This window comes from Corvus cornix, chromosome 9 (genome assembly GCF_000738735.6).
Source record: "Corvus cornix cornix isolate S_Up_H32 chromosome 9, ASM73873v5, whole genome shotgun sequence".
Lineage (NCBI taxonomy): Eukaryota > Metazoa > Chordata > Aves > Passeriformes > Corvidae > Corvus > Corvus cornix.
Window position 1 is genome coordinate 5,936,402 of NC_046339.1, and position 14,522 is coordinate 5,950,923.

At 38.2% G+C, this 14,522-nt stretch overlaps 1 protein-coding gene across 7 annotated transcripts in view; it reads left to right on the top strand.

The window, feature by feature from the left end:
* Nucleotides 1-14,522, top strand: part of NAALADL2 (N-acetylated alpha-linked acidic dipeptidase like 2) — a 421,429-nt gene that overhangs the window by 389,282 nt on the left and 17,625 nt on the right. For all 7 annotated transcript variants that reach the window (XM_039556880.1, XM_039556879.1, XM_039556882.1 and 4 more), the window contains 2 exons: nucleotides 2,828-2,921; nucleotides 9,489-9,687. In XM_039556880.1, the coding sequence (XP_039412814.1) occupies nucleotides 2,828-2,921; nucleotides 9,489-9,687 (293 nt within the window). The remainder of the gene's footprint in view (nucleotides 1-2,827; nucleotides 2,922-9,488; nucleotides 9,688-14,522) is intronic.

Consider the following 14,522-nt stretch of genomic DNA (forward strand, 5'->3'; position numbering starts at 1 on the left):
TACTCTTTGCTAAATTATTCTTTCATTTAATAATTCAGTAGTCAGTCTGATCCATTTTTCACCTGGGAAAAGGGGGTAGAAGCTTGTCTTTATTTTCCATGTATATTCAGCGTTGCACCCAGGGGAATGGTATATCCAAAAATAAGACTATAAATAAGAAATCAGTAGCCTTTTCTGTCTTGCTGCTTTATGTGGGTTTGATATATGCTTCTGCAGCATTATTACTTACTCTGTTCAAATCAGTGCTCTGAGGTTTCCTTTACATGATTGATTTCTTCCAGATTAGCCCACGAATTACGTGATTTGATAAACACCACTGCTACCTGTTTGCTAGCTCACAGATGTCTGCAGTGTTAGACAGAGACTCCATAAAATTTCCAAAAGTGCTTCAGTCAGTCGTAAGATTTGGATGGTATCACTTTATTTAAATAGGAAAAACAAAACAGATTTGGTCTTCTGTAGTTGAAAGCAAACTAAAATTGCTTGGAAGAAACAGAAATAAGGCAAGAACTTACAAAAATGAAGCCATATTCTGCAGGAGATAATGATAAAAAGGAAAGATGCTTACGAGGGTATTGTCCTCTTTAAATGCCACATTTCTGCTTCAGAAAAGAAGCATTTTTTCCTTACTTTTTTGTTCTTAAACATTGTGATAACGTATTGTAAAGTATCAGCACTAATGTATAACTGTTGCTGTCCCTTCCTAATATACCTATGAATGTATATTTGTATTGCCATTTAGTGAAAGTTCTTGCAGAAATGGGGTGTTAAGGAAGAATTTAAGTGTTTTGTGTGATATATTGCTATCCTGGGGTTCAGTGGGTTTGGGGTCCATGTAGAATACCTGCTTTTTATTAGGATGTTGTTCCATTGCCACAGTTGCTTATCTGGAGCAACTCACAGGGTGCTCATGTTCTGGGCAGTATATATTGAAAGAGTGCCATGCAGGACATGGAAGGATTTTGTGTGGCATTTGAACATTTAGAACCAGATTTTTTACAGTTGCTTATGGCTGGATTATATGGACCTGGTTTGGGTGCAGTCTTGTACAAGTTTTAGTTTGCCCTAACAGTTTTTGTGTTTCTATAATACCTCTCCGGTATCTCTAACACCAATGTTTTTAATGCTTTCCAGACACTTTTTGTGTATAATCACTGATGGAAAATGTAATGGTTTTTGAGCACTTATGGCCTGAAGAATTGGGAAGTTTGGGAAAATTTCTTCATGAAAAGTTACTGTGTAATACTTTAACACAGATGTCCAGACACAGTATGTTTCATCTCTAAGTTCTCCCTTAGTTCTTTGTTGTTCCTGATACTGGCCTGAAATAACATTATTCCTCACTATATTTTCTCTCTGTATATATGGTAGGGTTTTTTTTTTTCTTCATGCCTTCTGTGATATTGTTTCCTCTAGAGGTAAATCTCAATAGCTTCAGAGCACATCTGTGCTCAGATGTGGGCTGCAGTCTGATATACAGCATGTTCCCTCAGTCTCTGTACCCAAACCACTCTGTGGCCAGGTCATTTCTTCAGTGCTTTCTGAGAAATGTCATGAGGTTCTATTAATCTTTCTCCAGGAAACTTGTATTTCTGATATTACCCTGCCTTCATCCACTTTCCTGGGAGATGGTTTTCCATTTCACTTGCTGTACTGTTGTTTTTAATATTACTAAGGCTTGTTGCCTTTTCCCGCCGCTTTCTATTGGAAAATTAAAATGCTACTTTTGGCACAGAAACGATCATATTGCTTTTGAAGGGCAGATATTATTCTTGCTCCCCCAACACCTTGGGAAGAATTGTACAATACGATTCTATTCAGCCCACATTTTTATCAACACGGTCACCATCACCTGCAGCCATCATTCCATTTTAGAGCACAGCCTTACAGGTATTTTTTCCCTTTTTGCAATATCAAGATACGAAGAAGATGAATGAAAGTTTCTTGCATGTTTTTGTCAGTGTGTTTTTATAGCTCCTATGAACAGTGATGGACTTGGCAGCCTGGAGACTGAAATCCTCTGTTTAATCACAGCTAGGTATAGTTCAGCAGAAAGATGTATTTCTATACACAGGCCCTGTAGCATGTCTAAGCCTCGAGCTGGAGAACTGACCTTCTGTAAGCAGAAAAAAGCTCTCAGGCCACTCAGCCCCTGCCTTATCTGTGAACTGTTCAAAAAGAAGCATTCACACCATTGAGTTTTTGTGACAGGTGCTGATGTCTAGTCTGGAGTTGACTGAGAGTTCTCTTTGGGGAATTTCTTTCCCTGAGTTGCTGAGAGAAAGCAGTGTTCTGTCCAGTCTGGAAGTTGCACATCTGCGTGCATCACGTTGTCACATAACACTTCAAAAGGCAGTGGGTTTTCAGGCCAGCTTGCATTTAGCCCTAGGCTTGATCTTCTGATCATTAATGTCTGTGATTCTTTATTTTAGTTGTGAAAACTCTCAAAATCCAGTAGCTAAGACCAGAGAACTAAGTTAAACTCTAAACTTCATTCCCATGTTTTGAGTATTGAGATATTTTATTTGAAAACAAAGCAAAAAAGTCCATCAGAGACTCCCTGCAGCATCCTAGGTCCCGAGGAGACACACTGCACAGAATTCTTGGGTGTGGTCATAAATTGTATTCTCTGAATATTTTGTGATGTTGTATAGAAAGGCAATGGCCCTGTCCTATTCCTTTCCATAAATATGTGCTTATGGGGTTTGAAACACATTTCCCTGAAAATCCAATATAGTGAAAACATGTGCTATTCCAAAGGAAGTGCTGGCTATTAAATCTGCTGGAAATAATTTGACTGGGTTTTGGGTCTTTTTGTATTTTTCAGCTAACAGGACAAGTGACTTTGCAAATTGCCACTGATCCAGTTTTGCCGTTTAATGCCCTCGACATCGCGTTAGAAGTTCAGAACAGTCTGAAAGGTAATTTTCTTTAGAGGAATATCATTCTCCATTTATACAGGGGGGGAAAAAAATCTACCTACTAATCCCTGATACATATTTTCAATACTGGAATAATAGCCAGTGATTTTACTAGTTAAATAGGGTCATTATATAATGCTGAAGAAAATGCAGGTTTTGTTGCTAAATAAAGCCGTAAAGTTTTATATTTCTTCTGATGTTACTTTGTCAGTTAATCAATACAGATTACCTGTAGTGTCCTAAGACCTTTGAAAATTATTTGTTTATAGTTTTATGAAACTCTCAAGTTGATCTGTTAAGTAGAGAAGTTCTATAAAATCACACCCGAACTTCACATATCCTTGAGCAGATTGTGAGATCGTATCTCAAGTGTAAAGACTTTTTGCGATCTTGAGGTGCTTCCCCTGCATTTCATTCACTCCCTACACTATAAAGCACCATTTTTCTGTAACACATACTCATAGAAGTATGATACCTTTTCTTTAATCTTTGCCATCCATCGTTGTGAAGACGTAGGAGTCAGTAGGCAAGTATTGGTCTGGAATCAGTGAGCATCTAAAAAGACAAGTAATTTTAGCTCTGTTGTGCCACATAAACATTGGTTTAGTTCAGCCTAAACACAGCAGGGGATGATCATCAAATGAAAAGTGTGGCTCAGCTGGTATTCTTTCAGCTGAACATGAGATATCTTCCATTGTTCTTCCTTTTTTCTTTATTTTGAGTAATGGGAAACGTTGATTTAAACTGACTTTTTTCCTCTAACTTCAGTTAGATCATTTATCTCCACCACTTCAGGGGAGAGAAAATTATTTCCTAGGCTGTAGGGCCAGCAGGATAAATTTTCTCGCAGCTGTTCACTTTGGAGTTTTGTTTAATGATTTTGCTCATGGCTTTCATGTCTCGTCTGTCTCTGACTTGTATAAAAGAACAGTTTATTTTCGATTTGGAAAACATTAAGACAATGGTCCTTTTGCAGTTACTTAAATGAGAAGTTGTGCTTTTTTACATGGCTCATGGGTTTATTCATTCTTCAAAAGATTTTATGTTGTCCAAACTTTCCAGTTCAAAGTTGGAATGTCTAAGTAAGCTGTTTCCTTCTCCAGCTCAATGCAAGCTGTAAATGTAGAAAAGGTGAAGGTAAGTCTGCATTGACATGTAAAATATTTGCTCTTTAGGCTTAATTTTGTGCCTCTGGGATCTGGTTCAGCCAATTTCTTGAACACAGATTTTATTGCCTGTTGGACTTTCTCACATGCTTGAAGTTAAATTTTGTGTAAATATTTGAGTCACTGTTTTGCAATCTCCTGGATACTTTTTAGTACTGTGTTTATTTATGTTTCTAAAGGATTTAACTCTGTAATGTGGTGGGTGTCTGTACTATTAACTCTGCTAAATTCCATGGGATACTACTCAGCACTTTACAGACCATTTCTTACATTCAGGATAGTCTGGATGGCCACTTATGTCATCCCCAGCATGTTCTTGTGGCTCATGGCCTGTTCCTCAGAAAGATGGGGAGGAGGCTGATAAGTGACATGTGTTCTCTCCCCTTGCACACACCAGAACTCCTGGAAATGAGCCACTGCTTTTGGGTTTATATGAAAGGATGGGTTGGGGCTGGAGAGATTTCTTTTTCTGCATCTGCTGATGCTCTGATGTCTAACAGGAAACCTTGTGGTCATAACTGATAGGAGATGCAGGTTCCAAGACTGAAATCCAGATCCCGAGGGCTAGTCAGGCTGTTGCCTGTCTATTCACAGATGTGATATTTTAGAAAAATTTATAAATAGGTAACTGCTTAGAATATTCTCATTAGCCAAACCTTGCAGTTGTGTGGTATTTTGCCTTCCATACATTTAAAATCAAGACCCATTGCAACTTGAAACAAATACATTAATATCTTTCTAGACCTTGTATCCTATGAAAATCCAATTAGTCTTCTGAGGTAGGGTGCAGACAAGATGTCAAATCTGATGTGTGAATGATACAAAAGGTGCTTTTAAGCACTCCTGTAGAAGTGCTTTTTATGTACACACAAGTAAAAATGTACAATCATTTGTATAGAAGTATTTTGTATGTATACAAGCGTTTTTATCCAGAACATATTTGTATTTTCTGCTGAAAGCTCTTAGCACTATGCTCCTTGTAGCCTGTCTTTAGAATCTGGTGTCTGTCACAGCAAGTTTCAGGGGTTGATGATGGAGATTCTCAGGTGTCTCGTTAGGATTAAATGCATTTCTGTACCTTTGCATCTGACTATCTCAGCAGTAAAAAGTTCAGCCACCCAGTTTACAAAAATAAAGTCAGCCAGGTTGATGGTGTCCCTTGCCTGGGTGCTGTTGGAGCTGATGTCATTTTATTATTGCCAGTCACTTGGACTCATGCAAACCTTTCAAAACTGGAGTCTGTGCCCCAGCCCTGAATTGTGGCTGTGCAGCACCAGGCAGGCAGGGTGAGATTCCCCACTTGTGGCTGTCAGCACAGGCTGCTGGAGCAAATTGTAGCCATCTCTGATAGGCACTGGCTGAGAGGGGGAGGCTTATGAAGACAAATTAAGGGTGGATGAGATTTTCTGGTTTTCCAGAAGTGCAAGAGCTGTTATTTAAAGCTCTTTGACTGACGCAGTGTCAGCTGTGTGTGGCTTCCTATGAGTTAGGCCCTTTCTTCTCCCCAGAATGGATGTTTTACAGATGTTACAGCAGCTGAAGTACTTGGGGTGATAGTAGTAGGCAGCACTAGCAGAAGTTTAAAATAATCTGGTTTATGATAAGTCATTTCCAGGACAGTCTGTGTGACTTTCCACAGCCCTGTCTCTACCCATACATTTCAAAACATCAGGCTAAACTCTGTCCTTAGAAAAATCAATACAGAAACCTCTCACATTGAATTGATAGCTGCATGCTCATTGCCTACAGCTATCTGCTGCTCTTCAGCTTGGCATCATTTTACATGCTTGACTGTATTTCCCTGATCATTTTGGGTGCTTTTCAGAGTTACTCTCTCCACCTGTCTGTAGTGTTCAGAAAGTTTCCCTCTTTACTGTTCCCACCTGTTATTCTTGACTGCAACAGAGGTGAAAAATGCAACAAATCTGTATAGATGACAGGAATACCTCCTTTGACATGAGACACTGGCATCTTGTCTTCAGAATCCATTCAAGGTTATTATATATTAGTACCTTTCTTCAGCCTTTAAAAAAACAATCATGGAAAAATGCATTTTCCATGAACAAACATTTGGTGCTGAATGGCAAGGATGAGCATCTATTCAGTATCAGTAGGCCATAAGTTTCAGCAGCTCTGTACAAAGTAATTTGTAACTCCACAGAATGATAGAATAGTTTGGATTGAAAAGGACCTTTAAATGTCATCTTCTCCAACCCCCCTGCAATGAACAGAGACACCTTCAAGAGGATCAGGATGCTCAGAGCCTCATCGAACCTGGCACTAAATGTTTCCTGGATGGGGCATTCACCACCTCCCTGGGCAACCCAGTGTTCCACCATCCTCGTTGTAAAAAATTTCTTCCTTACACCTTGTCTAAATCTAATCTTTTAGTTTAAAACCCTTACCCCTTGTCCTATTTTGAAAGTTTGTCCCAAATTTTCTTAAAGTTCGTGCCCTTAAAGTATTGAAAGAGCACAATAAAGTCTTCCTGGAGCCTGCTCTTCTCCAGGCTCCTGTATTGACATGCAGATAGTAAAATGTCACAACATTCCTCTTTTACATAAATTCTTTGAAAAAGACTTGGAGTAATATGAGATTAGTTTATTTGGGCTATAGCAGTCATGGTAGCAAAATTGAAGCTGATGGCAACATACTCCTTGCACTAAGGATATCTGTGGATTTGTGTTTCTGCCCCTTTAGGGTGCTTCCTACAAAGCTTTCCTGTTCAGATTTTCTACTGCCAGGTCTGCTCATCCTATTTTGCAGAGCATGAAAAATTGTCCTAGTGAATACAGCAGGACACCATAGCTGATTCTGAATTTGCAAGCTAATCAAAATCTGAAGCAATTTCCCTTCTCTCTTACATGCAAACACATGTTCACATGTATGGCGAGCAAGCATCATGGTGCCTTAAAATGCTGATTTGTCTGTGCTCCCTTTCCTATAAGTACTTGTAGACAAGTACTTTCATAACAGAGGGCACAAACACAATTTAAAAATGCTAACTCTCTAGCTGTGCTTTTCATAAGGGCAATCAGTTACACAGGGAAGGCTATTGTATTCAATGTCTGTAAAAATAAATATCTATTTGGTGTAACTTGTTTCTGAATAGGATCCAGTTACATTTAGCAAGTGCAATGAAATTCAACAGTGTAATTCCCTGATCAAGAGTGCACATGCTCTTGAGTCACTTTCTTGTATTTGCAATTTTATTTTTACAGCAACTAAACAACTAGCTTAGATGATTCATCATGATTCGTACTGGAGACAAAAGGACAAAGAATACAAAATATTATAATGTGGCATTTTTTTCTCTTAAGCAAAGTAACACTTGTGCTTGATTTTCTCTGTAGAAGCATAACAAGGTGTTTAAAACATCATTAGTTAATGTGGGGTTTTATTGAAGAATCATTTGCCCTTCCATTCCCATCTTCTCAGCCTGAGAAAAGCAGAAATCAGTTTCCCTTGGTGGTGCAGTTCAGTGATGCCTGTTCTGTCCTTAGTTGGCTGAGGTAACGCTGGCCGACTTGCAGGTTTTGTACTGAGGTACTGTAAAAGGGCCTGGGTGTGTGTTTTCTAACAGGTGGTTTAGAGTGTAAAACAAACACAGGGTTGGTTTAGGGGCTGTGGAGAACAAGTGAGAGCATTTACAGGATTTTTATGGTTAAAAGGATGGTATGGTTGGCTTCATTTCCAAATACAGAAAGATGGATTTTCCCTTTATCTCACCTTCCCTATTGAAAAGGCAAAGCTGACATTTTAAATTGTTTATACAAGATTCAGAATAAAAATTATAAAAGTTTTATGTTACTTGGAATACGAAGTGCTTTGCTGAAACCAAAGGATTCTTTCTAACAGGGTGAATTTAAACATTTCCATATGGACACAAGTCCCAGGGTAAGGTATGCACAGTGCCTGCATTATCCCACTATTGCCGTTACATGGGAATGGAAAGTTCTTCAGCTGCACAGGACGTTTGCCAGAGATTTGAAAAGTAACAATAATGATATTTTACAAAATATCCCAAATGTACCAAGTTTATATGCTTGGAGAATATTTTTCTGAGGCATCAAACTAACTTGATCAGAATTTAAATTATTCCAATTATTCTAATCTCAACTCATGGGTTTTAACTTTTTAGTTCTTCTCCCCACTCCATCAGGGAAGCCAGAGGGTGTGAGTGAGCAGTTGTGTGGTACTTACTTGCCAGCTGAGGTTAAACCATATCAGTGTTCTCCAATTACTATTTGTGATTTTTTCCATGTATATCTTAGACAAGGAAGTTTAAAATTCATTGAACTTGAGTCTTGAACCACTTTCTTGGCTTAATTATCTCAGTCCCTAAGGTACTGAACTCATTGAGGTTTGCACATTCAGGTAGAGGTGAGACAGCTCCTAGAGCTGTATGGTTTATGTTGATTAAAGCATTATTTGAAAGATCTAAGGATAGGTGATTGCTTGTCAATAGGCAAAGTGAATTTTGGCCTTAAGGATAATTTCTGCATCCTGGGAATGTTTGTGCTGACTGATACTGTTTTTGACTTTATATCAGGTTCAGGCTTTGCTTTCTCTCTCCATGTGCTTGTAAAGATGAGGACAGTGCATGTACACACCGGGAAAGGAGGCCATGCTCTTCACCTGCCCTGCAGGTGGGAGGAGGCTGCACATTCACAGTGCTCCAATTCACTTTTCTCTTTCTGGACTATGAACAGGGAAATACTGAAATTGTGGTGTGCTCCTAAGTGCTGCAGGCTTTTATTCCTTTGCTCTCTCAGTAGGGTTGTTAACAAGGCAATAGTTAACACTCCAAGTTTAAAAAGTTTTGAAAATATTGACTGGATTAGAATATGCATTAGGATATCAATTAAAGTTGGCTCATTGGCATATGACTTAAGTGATTAAGAGGAGCAATTTCACATACCCTCTACAATTGCTGTTCACCTCTAAGATTCTAAAATGTTGACTCAAATTCAATTAAACTCTGCATATTACAATATTCTATAGAGCAGTCATTATGGAATCCAAGCACAGGCTTTCAGACTTGAGAGCAATAGCATCAAATGACATTGAATAAATGCAGTCTCAGAAGGAAATGTTGTAGTTCTTGATTTATAACCATTGCTTCCTGCATGCCTGTTTTTCCAATGCTAGAGTTCAAGCTGTACCCCAAAATCATTCCTCACAGGTTATTAGATCTTAAAGCATCAGAGCCCAAATTGATCTTTGAGAAACAGACCAGAGGTTACACGGAATGATCTGTGGCTTCCCTTGACCCATTCCATTCTGCTCACAGGGGAAAAAGAGACTCAGGTTTTAATTGGACTATTAATTTTGACTTGAAAGCAAGAGTAATAAGTGGTCTCTGAATCACTGGTGACTGTCTTGCTCTCCCTGTTCCCAGGTGATGAAGCAGGCATTCCTCAGCTGCTGGCAGTGGCATCACGTCTGAGGGACACGGCGGAGCTGTTCCAGTCGGATGAGATGCGTCCAGCCAATGACCCCAAGGAACGAGCTCCTGTCAGAGTCAGGATGCTCAATGATGTGCTACAAGGCTTGGAGAAAAGCTTCTTGGTTCATCGAGCTCCTCCAGGACTTTACAGGTACAGTGCCCAGTTGTTCTGTAGTTGAGCTAAAATGGTGTTCAACACTGCTTGGTTTGCAGAACTGTCTTTAGAACGAAAACCTCAGCGAGTACCCAAGAATAAAGCTATTTTTTTCCTATCACATCCTTTCTGCAGAAAAAATTAATTCATTACAATGCAAGGGGTCATTAGAATGCAGCACTGTAGCATTTCTGTCATGACATTGCTGCTAACAAGACGTATGGTGTGATGGCAGCCCAGGCAGCGTGGCAGAAACATGTGTCAGATGGTACAGGAAGCTTTCAGAAGTAGAAAATATTTTGAAGTCTAATACTGCTTGGCAAGCTCCACCTATATTTTATTTAAAACTTTGTACAGTTCATTGACAATTCAGAACTGTACAAGAAACTCCATAGCATTATTTAACATATTTAATTATATAGCAGCGTTCTTGGATGCATTTCAGCGAGTTAAGAGCAGTACAGTTCAGTTAATGAGGAGGCCTGAGTCAGTCACTGTTCATAACATCTTGTTTCTGCTTGGAATTATTCTCTGCTATGTGTTCAGCTGCACTACCCAGGTTGGTTTTAAGATGTCGTAGTCATCCCATCTTTTAGTTTCTAAGAAAGAAGTCTGCAGGTCTCTGTCTCTCGCCAGAACCAACTAAAGTAACAAAACAGTATTTTGATTTCAGTTGATGGGAGAGATTATCCAGTGTCTCATGCAAGTGATGGTGTAAAGTGGACATAAAACAGACATGTGGTGGAGGTGGGAGAGGAAAGGAGAAAGCTCCAGCAACAGGAGGAATAGATTCTTCCAGTCATTAGCAGTGGTATAAAACAAATGCAGTCATCTTTTAACAAAAGCAAAGGTAAAAAAACCAAAGGTAGTTACCAGGAACTCAACAGTGTCAGTGAATAAAAGCCCTACAGCTGTAATAAAGAAAATAGAATAATTACATCTGGGGAGGGGCTAATTTACTTACTTCCTGCTGTGACTGGATTTATAACATAAAGATACAAGCCAAAATGGGATTAGATAAAGTCTAATATTCCAGGTTTAGCAGTGCTGTCTGTCTTGTCTGAACTAGTAAGGTGTTGCAAAGGAGCCATAATTTAATAATAATGTTTAATAATAATGTAATATATGTGTGTTGCATTGCAACAGCAACATTCAACATCGTTGAATCTGGCCCAGCTCTTTATTTGTAAAAATAAATTATGTCAAAACTTAGGATTCCAATAAGAGGGGTTTTCACATCTTCTAATATTCAAATTCTTGCAGTGCTTGCATTATTAAGTTTGTTATTTACCAAAATATAATTCCTAGATACGCAGACATAATGTAACAAATTTTTCACCTGCTCTCTGTACTTTGGTACAGAGCAAAAGTACTGTCACACTGGCAAAGGAGACACTGTGGAAGTGAAAATGTTGTACATGTTGCCCTCCAATTCAATTAAATTTGATACAAGATTTAACAATACAAGATTTCTAAGTCTGGGAGAAAACATTGGCTTTGACTTTATTCTGAATAATTTTACCTGACATCATCTGGAATATACAACAGTAAAGGACACCTTGTGCATCATCATTTAGATGCCATTTAAAAAGAATACACCCTTTGTACTGTGCCAAGGTGTGTAATTGTTACCTTTAATGGTAAACCTACACAGATAAACAGAGTCAAGGACGCTGTTAGATTTCTGATGTCCTTTGCTGCCATTTAAAATCTGAACTATGTTTGCTTAATTAAAAAATAAAAAGCATCTAACCATAAGTCTTGTTTAGATTATTTTTCATTTTTTAGGGATTGAAAGTCCTTCTATTAGTTGATGAAGTTACGTTTTGTATTCTGAAGCTATAATTGTTTCCCAAGAACACTGGAAATACTTGAAAAAACTGATACACTTTTTTTTTTTTTTTTTTTTTTTTTTTTTTGCTTGTAAAACTTTAAGCTTATTCTTTTTGTCATTTGGTAAAGAAAACAAACAAAAAAACCCATCTCACAGCCAGGACCTTGTATGCCATGTTTCATCCCAGTCAGAAGATTGATAGGCAAGTTATAAAGCCCTGAAATAGTGGTTTATAATGGAAATGCTGGCAGCCCTTTAACTATAGCAGCACAAGCAGTACAGCAATAAATACTGTGCTTCATCTGTAAACAGAAATTTAGGATGCAGTTTGCAGCCTTGACCTTCAGGCTCCAACTGTGTTTAGATCATTAAGATTCCATAAATACTGTAATTTACAGCCTTCTGAAGGAAGAATTTGTGTGCACGGTAAAGGACATATTCTTCATGAAAAAATGATTGCTTCCTGTATACCCATTTGGACTCATATTCTCAACCTCAATCAAAGCACTTGACAAATTTGCTGAAGTTTTAGGCATCATTTTTAGCCTTGTGTTTGCCCTAATTCACAGCTCTCTGGATCTGTACTATGTTTTCTCTCCTAGAACTTGAATTAAAAAGAAAGGTGGATTTTTTCTTTATTACAGGGGGGTTGCAATCTGCTTGTGCTTCTCTACTACAGGGGAACTGATATATCTTTTATATATAATTTTTCTATGGTTTGCACACACATTCCCATACCTATAGTCTCTTACTATATATATGTACTGTAAAAAAATAAATGCCTCATTCCAGTCAATGTCCTAGGGCAATATTTGGGCGTAATTGATGCATTATGCGTCTATAATGAGAAGTAATATTAATCAAACTTACTAACAGAATTCAAATTACTAATTTTTTTTAATAATTGGATGAGGATGTTTGATTAAATTTAAGTAACCATGATTGACATTGGCAGGTTGTTCAATAGTGTCAGTAAATGCTGTAGTTTAGATGCTCATCCCTCTTAACTGAACTTCCTGACATTGAACTGCAAATTTGACAACAGCACATGTTCCCCATGATCTCTATTTCCAGCTGAGCTGGAAATGAACAAGTACAGCTTTCATCAGAGTATTTTAGTCTTATCCAGAAATTTAGGCAGAATGAAAAATAATAGGTTGAGGAATGTCCTGCTTTGCAAAAGTTACCCTGGGACTTGATTTGGGGTTGGGAGAAAATTGCTGACTTTTATTGTACCTGAAGAATTTCTTTGAATCCCAGTGGCAACCCTGGGTAGATTTTCCAGAATAAAAGTGTAGGAATAAAATAGGATTGCTGTTGGTATTTTTCATTTATCTCTCTTTGTTTCTTATAACATAATCATAATATTGATTTGTTTTTTAATTTAAAATTTCTCATTATTTTAATGGGTTAATGAGTAGAAATCAGTTTGTTTCTTACCTTTAGCCATTTTTTGCTTTCCACTCTTACAATATATACTGTTGTGGAACATTTCTGTGTGTTTTCTGATGATCACATTTTGCTGCTAGAGATAATAATCATAGGTTACACAGCAGTGGCATGTACAAGGTTAATGTAAGAACAGAGCCTCTGTTACTTTAGGCACTGTACAGGGGAAAAAAGGATTTCAAGCATATTGTCCTCTCCATGAGATGGTCAGCCTCACCAGAGCCATGAGAAGATTCCATAAATACTGATCATGTCTGCTGTCGTGCTTCTGCATGTTTTTCCCTCTACAGAAATACCAACCAAAACACTGCCACCAGCAATATCAGGGACAGCAAGACAGCATGGATCTTCCTGGTTTTCATAAATACTGAGTTCAAACCTTGTGTTTGCCTAGGCTCAGTAAGACGGCTCTCCCTGTTCCTTGTATATTTTGTTGTATTTTTTATACTTGCTGATCCCCACAGCTTCTGACAACCTGTCAGCCTGATGTGTCTGTCAAGTCTGTGTATGCACTCCTCAGGTACTCACACAGAGATCCTCTCCCTGTGTTGAAAGGCAGAGCTTTTCAGTGTACAATAGTATTGCAAAGAAAGAAGCTAACGAAGCAAACTTCATGGAGATCAGGCATGGCACACTCAGTGCAGTAAAATCTCCAGTCTTACTGAGAGTGTCACATTTCTTCAGGTCCAGGTCTAATTTGTAGATTTGGTGGATGCTGTTGATACAAGATGGATCCAGTAGTAAGTATGCAGGATTTCCTCGAATTCCCTGGGGTGCTCCCCCAAAATTTCCAAACCTAAAAGAGTCACTAAAATCACAGTTTGTGTCTTCAGTCTAAAATTAAAGCTGAAAAGAGGAGTACAAGGGCTCAGGCTGTCATTTCTGCTCCAGTTAGGTAGGTTTTATTCTTAATGGACCATTGCCTAAGGATCAGTTATGTCCTGACTGACAGTTCTTTTAACAGTTTTATAAAAAAAATCAAAGTCAAATTGTGTAAAACCTTTCTTTTAAGAGTTTTATCTTAGCATGCCAAGTTTGTGCTGTCCATTAAGGCTGTATGCACCTGCCACCACTATTTATGGAATTGTTACAAGGGTGATTGTGCTTTGTCTAATCGATGTAATTGAGTGAATTGAGTAATAACTAGGTGAAAAGTAAGGATTTTGAAAGCAATCTGTGTTTTCATCAAAGACCTCCAGCAGCTTTTATTGCTCATTTGTACCAGTTAAACTTCTTCCTTTTGCTTTTCATCACAGATACCCAAGTGTGACATTAACACTTCATTGGGCTAAAAAATTTCAACAAATGGGTACATTTTAATGCACTGAACAAAATACTGGCAAAAAGCAAAGATAGATAGTGCACCCTGAATTTGCCATGATGAAATGAAGGAACAATCAAAAGATGTTTTTAGTACCATTCAAAAAAGGCAATTTGCATCGCTCCTGAACTTGTGCCACTCAAGTTGGTCAACAACTCGTGTGGTGTTCACCAGAACAAATACTTTCTTTTCAGATTGAGATTTTTTATGTACATTTCTGGTGTGTAG